We start from the raw sequence: 12,304 nt of genomic DNA, 5'->3' as shown, positions 1-12,304 counted from the left end.
TTATTTTCTATTTTATGTAAGAGGAGTAAAAAAACGCCTACTCGACTTTTTTTCATTTGTAACCATGAAGAAATCATTTTCAGAATTTAATTTCACTTTTCACCATTCCTACGTCTTTCCCGAGTTCTCTTTAGCGTTCTTTTTTTTCACGAGAATTGACCGCTGCAAGGTCGAGGAAGTTACAAAAAACGTCCACAGACCATCCTCCGCATAAAGCATTTCGTCAAGGATGTTGACATCATACTTTTAGGCATTTAGGAGGCAACTGTTTCCGGTTCCTTATTACTTTCCTTGCTGACGTTGCGTGGTGGTGGAGTACACGGCGTACCATGACATTCTTCATTCTTGTTCCTCTTGTTTTGTTGAGCGGTCATAGTGCAATTTCACCCCCAAAGCGGTAGTTACGTGTTTTTCTACTTTAAATTTCCTCTCTTCAGCCGATATTCTTTTCCAGACCTTCAGCGATGTCTTTTTATCCTGCACATTTCTAGGAAGGTAAAAAATAATCACTAGTTACATTTTCCACCAGTCTAGAACCGAAAACTTCCAGAAGTTGTTATAATTATTTTAGGAATTGCGAAAGATTGCAAAAACTTATGTTCTTGTAAAAAGCAAAAATTGTGCATGTCTATTTTTTTTAAGTACCTACCTAAATGGTAAAAATTAATTGCGTAGTTCTAGTGTTAATGTTATCTAAAAATGCTATTTTGCAAATGATTCGGGTTCTTAATGTAAGCAATTTACTTCGCATTATCATTCACTACGAACTGATAAAACCTGTAAGTGCCTGAGGCACCTGTTTACAGTGTTTTCTTGTGCCAGCTTTTCCATCAGCGGATGTGTATTTCCTATATCGTAGTCGTGATCTTGAAGATTATTTATTGGTAATTTCCATTTCCATTAAATCAATGCTACATTGAAGGTGCTATTGTAGTTTGGATCTTTCCATTTAATCAACAGTTGCATTTTTATTGAGTGACAAGGTTTTCAGCGCAGCGCTTCTGATAAGAAAAGAATCGGTCACGCAAAATTCTTGGGGCACTTATCTCGTGTTTGTTGCATTAATGAATTATCTTGTTTGACCAACCAGTTGCAATTATTTTTTAAATCCATTTTTTATTGAAATGCGAATCTTGCAGGAAATGCGTTGCGAAATGCAGCTCTGATTTGGATCACGGATCAAAACCACACTCATTTGTTCCTTTACACAATAGGTGGCCATTCTTCCGCTACCCAGTGACCAGTGACTTGAATTAATCAGTAAACATTGACCAATCACTGTTCACAAATTCTTAATTAATTCGCGTAACTACCCAAATTGATCCGGCTGGCCTTCCGGAATTGTTGACCAGTCAAGGACTAGGAAGTACAACTATGAGCTGCGATCAACTTAAAATCCAGACAGCAGAGTATCCCTTCCAGTTCCACGCAAGAACCGCAAGTTTACGGTCAATGTCGGCGGTGTTGTCCTCTTCCACAATCCCTGACAATGATCATTTGATAAGTCGCTAGCGATAAGCGTCAGTCGCATTGTGAAAGCCGCCCAATCGTCACGTTGTTCAGTGAAAGCGTGCAAAGTTTCGTCGTTTTCAGTCGACAGGGAGCCCTGGCGACCGCCACCGATTTGACGACTCTGAAGGTGGATTCGGCGAGCATTGCTATCAGTGACCGACGAGAAAATGATCAGTGAGGAGGTCCAGGTAACCATGAGGGACAAGCCTCTCAAGCAGCTCAACCGCATCGCCAAGAGACCCAAGCTCGATGTGGAGTTTCAAGACCTGAGCTACTCTGTGCGAGACAGCAACGCCAAAGGGGGTGAGCCAGATTTTTTTTCCCTCAAGTCGGTACAAAATTTGGGGGCATTCACGAGTGGCGAACGTGCTCCCCACGATTTTCATCGAATTTTTATCTTAATACAAAGTTGTGAAAGGATTATCAAAATATTATTCAACACAGATTACATTGTGGCTCGATTTTATTTTATATTAATTTCATTCGTAACGTCAACGACGATAACTTTTTTCGAGCAGGAGACACAATTCTGTCATTGATAAAAATTGCGTCGACAATCGCAAATTATTTTTTTTACAAGTTATTCGTCTGATTGTCGACAAACATTTCCAATCGTCCAAACAAATTGTCGCCACACAAATAAAATGGGAGATTCTCGCAAAGATTTCGATAATTACTCTTTTTTGTACATTGTCGATGTTATCAGCACTGATAAGAATCGATGAAAATTCTATTCGCACCTGAGCAACGATCGATAACGATCAATTGAGGACAGTTCCTACGCAATTATCATGTACACCACCTGCACGAATAAAAAATACCAGCGAAACACCACCTGTTTTTATTCCCGACAATTTGATTTGTTTGAATAATAATTGTCTGTTTTTGGAAAAACATCGTTTTGATGCATTATTCATTGACAAAGAAATTCGTAAATAACTTCTGAATCATTATTACTTATTAGCCACGAGCAGTTTAATTTTGTTGTGCTTTTTGTAAAACCGGTGGGCCAACCAGTTTTTGGCGAACAACTTTTTGTCTGTGCCGAAACTAGTTGCTAAAAGTTGCGTCACACCGGAATGCGAATTTGACAATTTGAATTCAATCTTTTGGGCCGAAAAATTTGCAACAAGCGTCGAGAAAGCGCGTTATTGGTGTTAAAAATTGTACTAGGGAGTGAATGTTTTTCACTCATTTGTGCCACAATCGCAGTTGCCGAGTCACGTTCCAATTAATATTTATTAAAAAAACAACGCACGGGTCCCGGATACGTGAACAATGCAGGGACGCGGTGGAAGCCTTGAGCTTCTCCACGGCAAAATTACTCCCGAATCTTCAGATTGTAATACTGGGTCCGAATCGAGGAAGATTTGGATATTTTTGTTTGTTTTGGGTTTTTTCTGTGATACATCAACGAAGAGATATGGAACAATCGAAAATAAATATCGACGAAATGAGAGCACTAGGTGAACCTAGCCTGTCCTAGTTTGTTGGTTCAAGATATTACTGTTTTCGGGCTAATCGTCGGCGTAATTCAATCACCGAGCTGACCTTTTTAACGGCGACATGTCTCGCTCTTTGGAATCGTCGAAATTGCCTTCAATTGGACGAATTGTTCGGGCGTGCTTGTTCTCCGACTGAGATTTAAAAAATTCCTGTAATTAGTGTTTTTCCGTAATTATCGTACCGATAACGTATCATTTTTCGTAATGCCCGGAAATTTCGAAAAATATTCACTTGTTGCAATTAGCATTTAATTAAGCTCCCATCGCGGTACGGCTTTGTTGCATAACGACTAGCAGCAACAAAAGAAAAACACAATTGTTCACGGAAACTTATCGCAAAGTGGTAATTTGTCGGCAACGAGGGACGATTGTCCCGCGATGACTAGCCCGTTTGGCTGATCATCTTGGAAAGTACTCGTCAAGAGTAAATACGATTTATTATTTTTGCATTAGCACCAGAGGTTGCGCAACGCGGAGAACAAAAGCCCCAGAACTGCTGTTGCGAAACCTTGGAGGGATCACGGAAATTGCTTGGAGAACAAGTTCAATATCGCATTCTGCGGCTTTTAATAGATCAAGATTTTACTCGTCGAATTTCGTCGAATGTTATGTCATCTTTGTTCTTTTAATAAATATTGAAACAGTTTTTTTTTAGTTGCGGTTGCATATTTCCAAAAAACTATTATATTTTATTGGACTGAATAAATTTGAGTTTAAAATTAAATCACTATTCAGATCGTTGGTATTTCACATTTTTTTAATGAACTTGAAATAGTCAAGTCTAAAAATCTGCCCGGAAGCATTTTTTGAAGTTTAAAGGTAACAAGATTAAGATAGCAACACTCATGCATATTCAATGTTCATACAATGTAATGTACCGTTTGGATTCGATAAGTACACGCGGTGTGCGAATAAATTTAGTAACGCTGACACCACGAAAGAGGTCAAATTTGACTCCGAAATGCGCTTTGGCTCTTTAGGATCAAACTTGATGATGACCAAGAAGGAAAAATCGGAAACTGTCATCTTCTAAAGGAGAGCTGTCACAAGAATGCAAAGACACAAAAAGAAGAACAAGAAGAAGAGAAAGTTGCAAAACAATCAATGAGGAGCGAGAAATGCCGAAGAGATGGTTACGAGAAATATAAAACTGCAGATAACTGTGTCAGCTGCTGGAAATGAGTGTACAGGAAATACGAAGAAAGAAGGGAAAAAGTGTGTGAAGTGCGTTGTGGTGCCTCAGCAATGTACGAAATGCTAAAGAGTAAAATTGAATTACTTCTGAAAATGTAAAGAACTGTCATCTCGATGCGTTTTTCGTGGAAGAATCACAATTGTCATTTCTGTGGGTAAAGCAGAATCTCCGTAGACCTAGCACTAAGAAAGCAACATTAATTATAATAGCATAATTGTTTTAAGTGATTAATACGGTTGGCTTCAAAAAATACGGGAACTGTCAGAAAAAGTTCTGTCAGATTTTATTAAATTTTTATAGTTTGGAACGGTCTTTTATAATTTAGGTTAAAAAACTGCACTTATTTGTCAGAAATACTACTGTCAAACAGACACAAATTGACATAAATTGACAAATTAAATTGCCAATTCACATTAGGTCAAATTTCATTTCCCGTTTTTTTTGAAGCCAACTGTAGATATAGTAAATTCAAAAAACTCATGGACTGTCAAAATTAAATTTTAAATAAAATGCTTGTTTTGACTGTATGTACTTGGATATAAAAAATTTTCGCTAGACTGTACCGACATCAAAATCTAGTTACAAAATATATTTTAGGTTATGTTTTCATTTTTAATTATTGAACTATGTTAATTATGTTTTGAATCATTTGCTTCGCACACTTGAAGTGAAATGCAGCAAGTAAATGAATTAGAGCAATTTAATAAAGTTTATAAAAAACACGCGACAAACTGAAAACAGGTAACAAATTAAACAACAACAAAAATCATCCAAAATAAACTAATCTGTTTCATTTATTATTTAACACTTGATTAACACTTATCTCTCCAAAATTTTGATTTGTGAATCACAAGAACGAACACCCATTCTTAGTTAACCATACTGGAGCAGCTTTGGCACAAATTTGTAATTTCTTCCCGTTATTATCACTTTTTTGTTAGTTCCTCATAATAATTTCTTATGGCCCTCTTCTATCGCGCCAATAGAACCACCCTAATTCGTTTTGAACTTTCCATTTTAACTTTTTTACAAAATACACTTAAATAATTTTACAATTTATTTGACAATGTCAATTTAAACAAATGAATAGTTTGAAAAATTAAAAAATCATAGATAACAACTGGGCAATATGAAAATAACTAGTCCAGATGTTTAATGGACTTTATACTTTTTGTTCTTGACGCGAATTGCCATTCTTTGGAAGTTCTTTTTTACTAGCGGTTCTAAGAAGATCAAGTAAATATTTATTAAGGGTCATAAAAAGTTTATGCTTTGTTTAATTGAAAAAAAAAACATGGAAATTTTCTATCATATTTGGAATGGATTCTGCTCGTCGAAAAACAGTCAATTTTTTATTATCAATTGCGGACAAAGCATTGCCGAAGATTAAAATCCGCAATTTTCATTATGACTTACGTAAGGACTTGATTTGTCCTTGAAGCACATTGAACTAATTTGCTTTTTCTACATTAATCATTAACTATGTATTATAATAGAAGATGAACACAACTGTGTATTATTTTATTATTTACGAACATCTGACAGGTAATTAATGTGGCAATAAAACAGGCTCTTTTTTTTTCTTTATTAAGAATTTAATGACCGTGAGCAGATATTAAAATTGTTTCGAGTTTTTCTTCTTTGTATGAGAAAAACATGTGAATAATTAATTACACATTAATACGTGCAGTACAATGTACAAATAATATTGTTGCAGTCTTCTTAACGTCAGCCACGCCTTGATAAACATCATCCGCACCTTCTTCGGTTCAAAAACAAAATTCAAAAGATGTCTTGGTTGTTTTTCAGGGTGGCGCCAGATCTTGAACTCCCTCAACGGTAAATTTCGCTGCGGCGAACTGACCGCCATCCTGGGCCCCAGCGGGGCCGGTAAATCTTCGCTGCTGAACATCCTCGCCGGCTTCGTGTAAGTACCGTCACTTTCGCATTACATAAATCACACTCGACAATAAACCCTTTCTTTCCGCAATAGAAACGATGACGTGTGTGGCAAATGTATTTTTTCTTTCAGGACGTCTGGGGTTAAGGGCGTCGTCAAAGTGAACGACCAACCCCGCAACATGAAACTCTTCAACAAGCTCTCCTCCTACATAATGCAAGAGGACATGATCCAACCGCGGCTCACGGTCAAGGAGGCTCTGACATACGCGGCCTGCTTGAAACTGAGTTCGCATATCGAGTACAGCGTCAAGCTGGCTGTGGTGAGTGCACGGGGAAACAAAAGCGCAACGACCATACTGTTCTGACAGATTGATTGTCTGTTTATAATTTATTTAAAAAATATTTTTGGCGACACTTTATTTAAAGAGTAGTTATTTTGAAACGAGTCTGTAGATTCAGACTGCACAGGTCAGAGTGCACTATATTTAATCGCAGTTCCGTTTGAAATTAATGGAGTTTTGGACGACCGGCACAAAGTCCAAACTTTGCAAGACTGTATAATAACTTGCAAGAATTGCAAAAAATATTACTCTTCAGAATCTGCTTCGTTCTGGTTCCAGGTGGACGAGGTTGTCGACCTGCTCGGCCTGGACAAGTGCGTGGACACCCTGAGCGAGCACCTATCCGGGGGCCAGCGCAAGAGATTGAGCGTCGCCCTCGAGCTCGTCAACAACCCGCCGGTCATCTTCCTCGACGAGCCGACAACGTGAGTCACTCCCACCCGACGGAAATTGCGTTTTAATCGCTTCGTTTTCTCTCAGAGGGTTGGACAACTTCGCCATAAAGCAATGCATTCGTTTGTTGAAGAACATCAGCCAGTTGGACCGCACCGTCGTCTGCACCATCCACCAGCCGCCGTCGTCGCTCTTTCAGTTCTTCGACCAGGTAATGATGGGATTCTTTCGCAAGGTGTTTGTTGCGTCCGTGGGATGTGCAGACGGTCATGAAAGTGGAACGCCGCGAGCGAGTTTGTACGATTCTCGGATTATGAATTGACTGTTTTGTACCCAATCGATCCCGATGCAACTTGTTTACTCGATTGTTTGTTTCAGAGTAGTGAGGATAAATATTTACACGACCAACAACCAAGATAAACATATTAAAAGTCATTCATCTCAAAAAAAAAAGAAATGTTTCACTTCCGAGTATCTCGTGGGAATGGACGTTGCAGTCATTTTAATTACCATTTTACACTTATTGATTATTTTTGTAAACTGCCTTTGCGCAAAGTAAATAACAACACGATTTTATCAGCATATAAGATTAGTGTCACATGTCATAGATATGGAAATTAAATGTTAAAAGAAATCTATTAATTATGCAATCGATGGCACTTACTTACGATGTGATTCACTGCCTACCTACGATACATATATTTTTCTTATTCAGTGAAATTACTGCAATTACTAGACTGGACTTGATTATACGACAATTATAAATTATTGTGAATGTTACGTGTCACAATCAAGGTTTTTTATTTGAAAACATCCAACAATTTTTCGTTAATTAGTAACGAGCAGCGAAGAAATTTGTAATATTGACACTTTTTATTTGGGCACACAACATAGGAGTCATCACATTTTAATCCTGTTGAAAAAAAAAACTTTTCTAATCAATATTGCGTAATGTATTTATTTATCGAATTACCCGATTGACATAAATCTTTTCGGCAAAGATGTACGAGGGCGGTTCCACATTTTTTGTACCGACATTGTTGTTGTTTTTTCAAAAATAGATAAACGAAAGATTTTTTTTCAAGGGCACTAGTAACTGTACACTAAATATTTTCTCGGTTGAAAAGTTTGAATTCGCCGAGTGTATGTTTCTGCGTGCGGGGCAATAAATTATGGACCTCACGAGAAAGATAAAAATTGGAATCAGACAACATCTGTGAAATTTATTTGTAGCTTGTAGCAATTTTTGGATCGTTTCACGACATTTTAAACTTTAATTTTAAATGGTAAAGTGACCTATAGACATCTGCATAAATTTGCATTAAAAATAAAACACTACTACCGTCTGCATTGTCTGAATTCTTGCGTTTTTCCTCCTTCCACGGAATTAACCTTGTAAATTCTTGCAATTCTTCAAACAATTAAATACATTTGTGAAGTAGATGTCTTCAAAAATGTTAGACCAAGAGAAAGGACTTCATGGTTGCCACGAGTTAACTTTTTTAAAGTTAATTTTCAGTTTGGAACGACCAAATACCAACAACCTGAGTTAATAGCGACAAAATAAAATTTTTAGACCTTGATTGGACCAAGTATAAACTAGTTAATGTAATTCGTGGATCTGTATTCTGAACTGCTTGGAAAAACCTAATCAAAATGCGTAAATTCTTCTTGTTAATTCAAATAACTCCTGGACTGTCAAAATTAAATTTTATGTAAAATGCTTGTTTTGACTTTACTTGGGTATAAAAATTTTTCGCTAGAGTGTACCCACGTCAAAATCTAGTTACAAAATATATTTAGGTTATGTTTTCCTTTTTAATCAATAAACTAAAAATATTTTGAACACTTGAAACGAAATGCAGCAACTTGAGCAATTTAATCAAGTTTATAAAAAACACAAAGACAAACAGGACACACGACAAACTGAAAACCGTTAAAAGCTAAACAATAACCAAAATTGAAAATCGCTTCCCATACCTGTCTGAGTCAGATTCCGCTAAGGATATTTTGCGTGGAACATCTTTAATACCCACACATAGTTAACCAATCAGCTTTAATTAGGTTTTCATTTTCACAACGCAAGATGCTGTTTCTCCACAGTTGGGTTAAAATCAGAAACGTTTTTTGTTGAAGGGATGGCTTTATAATATAATAATTTGTTATGGCCCTCTTCTCTCGCGCCAATAGACCCACCATAGTTCGTTTGAACTTTCCATTTGAACCTTTTTACAAAATGCACTTAAATTTAATGCGTTCTTGTTCTTACGTAATGCTTTTGCAATTTATTTGACAATGTCAATTTAAACAAATGAATAGTTTGAAAAATCAAAAAAATCATAGATACCAACCGGGAAATATGAAAATAACCAGTGATGTAACCAACCTAACAACTGCAATTTTGATTTTGACAGTTCAAATGTTTTTTGAATGGATTAGGTTTTTTAAATCGGGGCTCGATAATATCAACCAAAAGCCTCAGTGCAACAATTTTACATCGTCTAGGTTCATTCTCTCGCCAATCAAGAAAGAATTTAGTACCTAGCTTACTAACCACCACGACTAACTGATGGTGATGATCTTTGATCTCGAGACTGCGGTTTCATTGTAATGTCCTTAGGGTATAATTAATAGTTAATCATTCGATTGAATTATTTTAAATTGGTGGCCTCGGTAACTGCTTTTCAAAACAAATTAGCATTTTTCTTGGCAATTAAGCTCGACTCAAAAAAACCGAATTCGATTGTATAAGCTTTTATTATTTGAAAAGATCTCACAACATTGGAACAATCTGTGACCTCTTCAAGTGTTTACTTCTTTGAGAAACTGGCCGATTTGTTTTCCTAGTTTTTGCAGACAAATTCCCGATAATTAACGCGACGAGTAAAAAAACGAAGCATTACGTAAGAACAAGAACGCATTAAACTTGACATCGTGAACTCATGAACTTATTTAACAAACCAGTTGCGTGCCTGTGTTGTAAATGTGCACTTAGTTGTACATTTTTGTCGTTGCCAAACAAAGAAGGTTCGTCGTGGCGTTTAGAAAAATGTTGCTAATTCATGTAAATTATCAGCTGTCACGTTTGCCTTGTGAGTTTCAACAACTAATCGACGGATACTGGAAGTAGATCCTGATAAGAAAAACCTTGACAAACAAAAACACTTTTTACAGATTAAATGAAATCATTTTATTCAACTCATTGCTTATACAATTAATTTGGATTTTTTAGTTTCTGATTGGTTTTTCAGGTGTACATGGTGGCCGACGGATATTGCGTCTACAACGGCTCTCCCACCGAACTCGTCCCATTCTTCGCGGTAGCCGGTTACTCTTGCCCTCCAAACAATACTCCAGCAGATTACAGTGAGTCCCCACAGTTACCGTCTTTGGTACGTCACTCTACCGTTGATTTCTCCAGTGATCGAACTAGTCCATTCGCAACCGTCGGTGGTCCAAAGCTTTCAAAAATCGATCCAGAACGGTAAAATCAACATGAGAGAGATCCTGGACAACGACAAGACTCTAGAAGCCTACCAGAACGAAGGTATCTACAACGACCCCACCGAAGTGGTGATCCAGAAGAGCGACATCGACTTCGCCGTCCCTTTCCGTCTCCAATTCACGATCCTGCTGAAGCGGATGTTGCTACAAGGGCGACGCAACAATACAGGGATGTACATCCAGTTCTTCCACCACTTGCTCTCGGCGCTGATAGTCGGGGGGATTTTCTACGGGACAGGAAACGACGCTTCTCAAACGATCGCCACCTTCAAGTACTGCGTCTGCATCAACGTGTTCTTCATGTACACCCACGTGATGCTTCCGGTTTTGTTGTGTAAGTCGGTCGCGACGTTCCTATCAAAGTTCATGACACCTTTCCGCAGTTCCGTTGGAGGTGAAGATGATGAAGCGGGAGTACTTTAACAGGTGGTACAGTCTCAAGGCGTACTATTCGGCGTTGACGGTCACCACGCTGCCACCTCTGGTAAGTATCAAGATTTTCGCATCGACTCGTTGAAGAGGGACAAATCAAATTGTAGATCATCCTGGGGTTAATGTTCTCGGCTATCGTTTATTTTATGACGGGGCAACCTCGAGAGAGTTACCGATTCGTCGGCTTTTGCCTGATGGCGCTCGCCATGGCTGTGACGTCGCAAGGTTTGGGCTACTTCATCGGGTCGATGTTCACCATCACCAACGGATCCGTGATGGGGCCGGCGATACTGGCCCCTCTACTCGCTCTAGGTGTCTACGGGATGGGCTACAGAACGGCGATAGAGCCGTTCTACAAATTCGCAATGACTCTGACCTTCGTCAGGAACGGTATAGTGGGGCTGTGCAACACATTGTTCTACAAGAGGGAGCCGCTGGAGTGTCCCAGTGACGAGCTCTACTGTCATTACGCTCGTCCCGACGTGCTCATGATAGACATGGCGATGCCCATCATGGACTACCCATACCAATTAGGCATGATGGTTGTTTTCATGGTGATATTCCGCATAGCGGCCTACGTGTCCTTGAAATGTAAACTCAACAACGATCTGACCTCCAGTATAACTTTCTACATGAACAAAATTATCAAACACAGATATTGATATTATTCAATCGACGGTATTATCTTAGTTTAGTACCTGCTAACAAAATGTGATATCTCTAGGATAGTTAGTTAAATAGTTGTATTTAAAATAGATTCTAAAAAGATTTACACTAGTATATACAGGTGTGAAATGTTTCACTTTAAACTGAATCCGATCCCGTCTTCTACGTCCTCTGGCGCCGTTTTCTTGCGACACATGACAACTGCCTAATAGGGAAAAACTTAAATTTCCTAACTTATTTCAGCTGTAGTAACGTTTTAATTTTACGACGTAATGCAAGGCGATCTTTATTTTATTTCATACTGTCTGGCTGATGTTCGATTACATGATCAATTTGAGTCCCGTGAGTGAGTTATAACAGTATCAGAACCGGAAAGTGTCGCTAAGCAACACCTACCGGACTGTTCTATTTTTATAAATCAAATCTGACATTGAAAAGTGAAAAAATGTAAAAAACAATCGCAATGACCTTTGCCACAGGAAAAAAGGTGATGCGATTTTCACAATATAATGTGATTTTTTAATTTTTGAAATAAAATTATGATAGAGAGCCGTGTAACAGGTATTCGTTTAGACATCCTTGACTCGGCTCTTAACGTCGCCTCGTCCATAATGTCTTAACTCAGCTAATAAACAGGTGACAAACTGTCATTGTGAATCAAATTTTAACTCAAAAATGATTTTTACTTCAGAACATTAAAGATTCATCATTGAATCATAATGGTGTTTTCAATAACGGAGAATGGAGATACAGTTCTTTTGCCTGTTTGGTCGAGTTGCAGCAAAAATTTCCAAATTTATTTGAAGCGGGTATATGCAACCCAAAATACATCCGTGCATCCAGAACATTTGAAA

At 38.0% G+C, this 12,304-nt stretch overlaps 1 protein-coding gene across 2 annotated transcripts; it reads left to right on the top strand.

Annotated features, from left to right (window-relative positions):
- The first annotated feature begins 52 nt into the window (after window positions 1-52).
- Window positions 53-11,564, top strand: LOC138132879 (ATP-binding cassette subfamily G member 4-like). Of its 2 annotated transcripts, XM_069050574.1 has the most exons (10): window positions 53-495; window positions 1,594-1,815; window positions 6,022-6,139; window positions 6,245-6,434; window positions 6,735-6,880; window positions 6,936-7,059; window positions 10,100-10,214; window positions 10,270-10,686; window positions 10,736-10,836; window positions 10,892-11,564. In XM_069050574.1, exons 2-10 carry the CDS (start codon window positions 1,680-1,682, stop codon window positions 11,444-11,446), a joined length of 1,902 nt encoding a protein of 633 aa, XP_068906675.1. In that variant the 5' UTR covers window positions 53-495; window positions 1,594-1,679; the 3' UTR covers window positions 11,447-11,564. The 2 variants fall into 2 exon arrangements, with proteins under 2 accessions (XP_068906675.1, XP_068906674.1); XM_069050573.1 differs by lacking the exon at window positions 53-495 and having other exon boundaries at window positions 919-1,815.
- Window positions 11,565-12,304: the final 740 nt, after the last annotated feature.

The sequence above is a fragment of the Tenebrio molitor genome, chromosome 6 (genome assembly GCF_963966145.1).
Source record: "Tenebrio molitor chromosome 6, icTenMoli1.1, whole genome shotgun sequence".
Classification (NCBI taxonomy): Eukaryota; Metazoa; Arthropoda; class Insecta; order Coleoptera; family Tenebrionidae; genus Tenebrio; species Tenebrio molitor.
Note: the sequence above shows the minus strand (reverse complement) of the source record. Positions and strands in the feature narration are given on the sequence as shown.